The following is a 5,949-nucleotide window of genomic DNA, read 5'->3' on the forward strand; positions in this document are numbered from 1 at the left end:
AAACTGCGTTAAAAATATTATTTAAAAAGGTAGGGGAAGGCCAGAGCACCTGGCAGCTTTTTATTGCTCTCTGTGTCCCCTTTAAGGGACGGTTCATACATATGCAATGCGGGAACCCTGCGAATCCGCTGGGTTCCCGCATCGCACTCAACACGCAGGCAGTTCACACTGCCATATGCGAATCGCTGGCATGTGTCAATACAAAGTTAATGACATCCCCAGATCATTTCGCATATCGCAGTGCGAACTGTCAGTTTGGACATGAGTCTGATCGCATAGGTGTGAACAACCCATGCGATCCGATTTTGGTGCGGACCAAAAAAAGGGTCCTGTGCGACTTTGTTCTGAATGCGATGCAAATTCAGCCATACAATATGTATGGCTGTATTCGAAACGCACAGACATCGCATGTGATTTGCAGAGCAGTGCGCCCGAATCACATGCAATGTCTGACATCGCATATGTGTGAACCCGGACTAAAGGTAGTCCCTCACTTCCTGCTTGGGTGACACAACTCTAGTGAAAGTAAGGGGAAATCTTTTAACAAAATAACAGTCAGTGATAAAAACCTGGCAGAGCTTCTTACCTTTCCTTATTCTAAACCAGTGGCCAGATGCGGCCCTTTTCTTGCTTTTATCTGTCCCTTGGGGCACTGTTTTATCCACTGATACCAACGATGGGGCATAATTCCCCCTACTGACACCAGTGAAGGGACACTTTTCCTCACAATGACACCAACAATGAGGCACTATTCCTCCCCAATGACACCAATGATGAGACACATTTCCTCCCAATGACACAAAATATAGGGCACAATTCCTCCCAATGACACCAACAATGAGGCCCAATGACACCAATGATGGGGCACTATTCCTCCCAATGACACCAATGATGGGGCACTATTCCTCCCAATGACACCAAAGATGGGGCACTATTCCTCCCAATGACACCAACGATGGGGCACTATTCCTCCCAATGACACCAACGATGGGGCACTATTCCTCCCCAATGACAGCAATGATGGGGCACTATTCCTCCCCAATGACACCAATGATGGGGCACTATTCCTCCTCAATGACAGCAATGATGGGGCAATATTCCTCCCAATGACACCAACGATGGGGCACTATTCCTCCCCAATGACACCAACGATGGGGCACTATTCTTCCCAATGACACCAACGATAGGGCACTTTTCCTCCCCAATGACACCAATGATGGGGCACTATTCCTCCCAATGACACCAATGATGGGGCACAATTCCTCCCAATGACACCAGTGATGGGGCACTATTCCTCCCAATGACACCAATGATGGGGCACTATTCCTCCCCAATGACACCAACGATGGGGCACTATTCCTCCCCAATGACACCAATGATGAGGCACTATTCCTCCCCAATGACACCAACGATGGGACACTATTCCTTCCGAATGACACCAATGATGGGGCACTATTCCTCCCCAATGACAGCAATGATGGGGCACTATTCCTCCCCAATAACAGCAATGATGGGGCACTATTCCTCCCAATGACACCAATTATAGGGCACAATTCCTCCCAGTGACACCAACGATGAGGCACAATTCCTCCCCAATGACCCCAATGAAGTGGCGCTATTCCTCCCCAATGATCCCTATGATGGGGCACTATTCCTCCCATGGACACCAATGATGAGGCACAATTTCTCCCTAATGACCCCAATGATGGGGCACAATTCCTCCCACTGACACCAATGATGGGGCACTATTCCTCCCAATGACACCAACGATGGGGCACTATTCCTCCCCAATGACACCAATGATGGGGCACTATTCCTCCCCAATGACACCAACGATGACTTAAGTAAAAATACCCTTTTACCTTTTAATTCCAAAAGACATATTAGTGGTCTTCGTTCTTTAAAACGATTGGTGCAAAGTAAAATATGTTGTCCATAGAAGCCAGATTCCTCCATAATTTTTTTCGACAATCTGGTTGCTTTGGGTAACATACTTCCCCCCAAGTTATTATAAATTAGTTCCAGCATTTACTGACCTATTACGAAACTCTATAGATGTAACAAATGAAAATAAAATATTTTTTTATAAAAAATTTTAATAAAATAAGTTAACATTTCAAATTAAATTGAATCAGAAATTACTGGTCTCGACAACAAAAATATATATATTAAGAAGGAAGGCACGTTGTAATAAATACAAATATATAAAGAACTTTGGAATAAATTATCCCGGTTCAGTCCGGTTCATATTGCGTATTGCTTTTTTTCCCGCGGATAAATAAATAACACTAATCGCGAGGATAATCCATCTTCTCTGTTCATCAATTGTCAGCTCTTTGGACAAAACTCCAGTGTGCGGAGCTCAAACAATTCTCATTCAACTTGCTTTGTCCTTGTAAGGCAGTCACTTCCTGTCTCATGAGCCTCTCCCAGCAACCGCGTGCATTTGGTCCATCAATCATGGGCCCTATGAGGGTAAAAAAAAAAGTATAATGATTAAATTAAAATGTCCAATTAAAAAAAATTCTGTAATACAGAAATTTCATAATATTTAATTTTCAAAATTCTACACAGATGTATAACAATTTTCTCTTATTATTTAAAAGCCTTTTCTCTAATTAGTACCCTTTAGAAATTAAATTCCAATTTTCTTCTTGACATTATCAAACGGTATCAGGTAAATCAGGGTTTAGTTATGACATGTTTCCGTTTTAATTAACATGAAAGGGCAAAAAATTGTCCGGCTTTTTTTATTTTTTATTTTTTTTTTTTTTGCTTAGCAAAGTTTACTCTTTGAAAATGTATTATTATTATTATATATTATTATTATTATTATTATTATTATTATTATTATTATTATTATTATTATTATTATATATATTTTTAATATATAATATAATATATTATTAATATATTAATGTATTTATTATTATTGAAAATGCACTTTATAACTCTTTAAAAATATAAATAAAAACAAAAAAATTATAGTATATTTAAAAAGACGCTTATTTTTTATTTATTTTTTGTTTACAAATAAAACAAACTAAATAAAATAGAAGGGAATAAATATTTGTTCAGTGCTGCTAAAATCCCATAAATATGCATATAATTCTCTAATTTAGTACATCATTTTGTAACGTTTTAAAATATTCATAGGGATCTATCTTTTAAGATTGAAAATCACTTTCAACATGCATAGAATTCTTGAATTAAAGTTTGAAAGGCAAGCGACCCTTCCTGAGTCCATAATGAACTAGGCACGCTGCCGGCTTTTGTTCCTGTAGCATGTGCGTGCTGTGAGATCCTTTTTGTTACCGGTACTTCCTCAAGTCCCTGACGCGGCATAAAAATCACATGGCATGCAAAGCAGAATATAAGTCTCTCTTACTGTGTCTAAAAAACATTTTTGCATCAAAAATACAGCTCTAAATAATGAAATTTTTTTTTTTGTTATAAAAAAGGTTATAACAATTTAAAATCAACGAAAAAATAAAAATCAATTACGTAAAAATTTGCTAATTTTTTCAAATTATGTACAAATTTGCAAATCTTTGGTTTACCAAAATTTGGGTACGACAGGTAACTGAAAAAATTAAAGGCTGCTCAAATTGAAATATAAGAAAGTTAAAGTTTGAAGGGTTAAGCAACCGGAGGCTTGGGCTTGGCTGTAAAGACATGTCTTAACAAACTTCAGCTTTCTGCTAATTTATTGGATTCCCCGATTAATATATGGAATATCAACTACAGAGAAATTGTAGGGGCAACTGAAACAGCTTTTAATATTTTAAATTATAGAGCTCGATTCGACCATTGACTCTCCATTTATAGTGCTACTTTATGTCCCAACTAGGCATGCCTGGACATGTAGTTCCGCAAGTGACTCAGGGACACCGGTTGCTACCATGCTATGAGGTTAAATGTGACTTGGTAGAGTGTATTGAAAATTGGACATTTTTGGGAAAACTAAGGCTGACTGGTCTCCAGCTCCCCCTCCATGATCACATCGGAGACCTGCATTTTCATTCTCTGTTGGGCTGCTGGTTGGGGGCAATCGCTTGGGCACTGGTCCACCGTTTGTATTGGGAGCTGAGGTTAAATGTGACTTGGTAGAGTGTATTGGAAATTGGACATTTTTGGGAAAACTAAGGCTGTCCACTTACTAATAGGAAATATGACTGGTAGCAGATGGAGAGGTAAAGGTTGGATTGTGGTTTGGACCTTAATATTATTTAGAGAGTCAAAGGTTGCCTATCTGTAGAAGGCCAGATGGACCTTGATAGGCATTAGATGGAACAATATGGGTTTCATTGCCATGTTCAATTTGGAGTTATTTGGAGAAACAAGGTTTTCCTATACATGGTGGACAATATGGACCAGGATAGGCAGATGGAAAGATAGAGGAGGCATTTGCTCATGGTAAGGACTGGCAGTTAACCGATTCTCACCTGTTCCATAGGGTTGATTCTTAAGGATCATTGGATCACTTGCATGGAGCCACCCTCCTCTCACTGTTCTGTCGCTCCCTGAACGATTGAAGGGCTTTCTTGTTCTGGAAGTCGATCAGAGCCATGGTGATGGCCGCGTTCCAACTGCTTTCATCGGGGCAGCGGAAATCTATCTCCTTGTTGTCCATGGTGACGATGGTGAAGTAGATGTATTTGCCCGTCCTCTCCACACAATCCAGCTTCTTGATGGACTGGAACTTGAGCTCCTTGCACTTGCTCCTCTTCTGCCCATCGGCGAACATGCTAAGGCTGTCTTTGGTCAAGACGCAGAGCTTTTTTCTCCAAAACTGGAGGAGGTTGTCGCTCCTTTTCTCCAGCTCGCCTTCCATGATCACATCGGAGACCTGCATTTTCATTCTCTGTTGGGCTGCTGGTTGGGGGCAATCGCTTGGGCACTGGTCCACTGTTGGTATTGGGAGCTTAGTGGCTTGGAGCAGTCCTGGGGACAAGGTTGCAAGTCTTGGAAAGCTTGAGGGCTGCTGTGCTTGCCTCTGCAGCTAGGTGTGTGAATGAGAGGAATGAGGAGATTGCTTTACAATTTATGTCGCTTCTCACGCCACTCCTTCCAAACCCTCCAGTGACGAGTACAGGAATGCAGTTCCTCCCAGTGCTTAGTCACTGGTCTCCTTCAGTGTCTGGGATTGCACTCACGCACTGTCACACCCACAGGCTGCTAAACATTAGCTTCAGCTTCATTCATAAATGAAACCAGGCAGGGGAAAGGAGATCCTCTCTCTAATTCCTGATCCTAAAGGCTTTCTGACAAATGGCCCACCACAAGCATCCGACCCAGCTGAGGCGAACGCCTTAGGAAACTGAAACCTTCTGCTGCAGGATTAGGGTACCCAAATAATGAGGATTGCTGGTCTATGGCTGCCCATACAATGGATCTGATACAAAAAACGAAATCAATCATTTAGGGGTTGTTAACACCCCATATACGGTTTAAATGCAGTACAAACGCATAAACAAGAAAAATGAATGTATTTCAAAGAGCTTAGTTAACACTATAGTGCCTTTTTGTGCGTTTAATTAACAGCATGATGCTTTTATTTCCCACCAGAATGCATGTGAATGCATTCATGTTACCTGAACCTAATAAAGAGAAATGTAAAAAATTTGGGAAAACTACACACTGGACAAGAGGACTGCGATGTAAACAATGCCTGTTAACTTCTTATATACTGGGCACTTTTACCCCCTTCTTGCCCAGGTTAATTTTCAGCTTTCGGCGCTGTCGCACTTTTAATGACAATTGCGCAGTCATGCAACACTGTACTCAATTTTTGTAATTTTTTTGAGCTTTCCTTTAGTGGTATTAAATCACCACTGGGTTTTTTATTTTTTGATAAACGAAGAAGAGATCAAAACGTTTGAAAAAAAATGTCCTTTTTCTTTGTTTCTGTTATAAAATGTTACAAATAAGTAATGTTTCTTCTTCACT

At 40.4% G+C, this 5,949-nt stretch overlaps 1 protein-coding gene across 1 annotated transcript; it reads right to left on the reverse strand.

Annotated features, from left to right (window-relative positions):
- Nucleotides 1-2,277: 2,277 nt before the first annotated feature.
- Nucleotides 2,278-4,962, reverse strand: PHLDA2 (pleckstrin homology like domain family A member 2). The gene is made up of 2 exons (XM_082270796.1): nt 4,446-4,962; nt 2,278-2,467 (listed from the first exon to the last, which is right to left on the reverse strand). Exon 1 carries the CDS (start codon nt 4,859-4,861, stop codon nt 4,481-4,483), a length of 381 nt encoding a protein of 126 aa, XP_082126922.1. The 5' UTR covers nt 4,862-4,962; the 3' UTR covers nt 2,278-2,467; nt 4,446-4,480.
- Between the last annotated feature and the right edge of the window lie 987 nt (nt 4,963-5,949).

Source organism: Pelophylax lessonae (assembly GCF_965119305.1).
Source record: "Pelophylax lessonae genome assembly, chromosome: 10".
Lineage (NCBI taxonomy): Eukaryota > Metazoa > Chordata > Amphibia > Anura > Ranidae > Pelophylax > Pelophylax lessonae.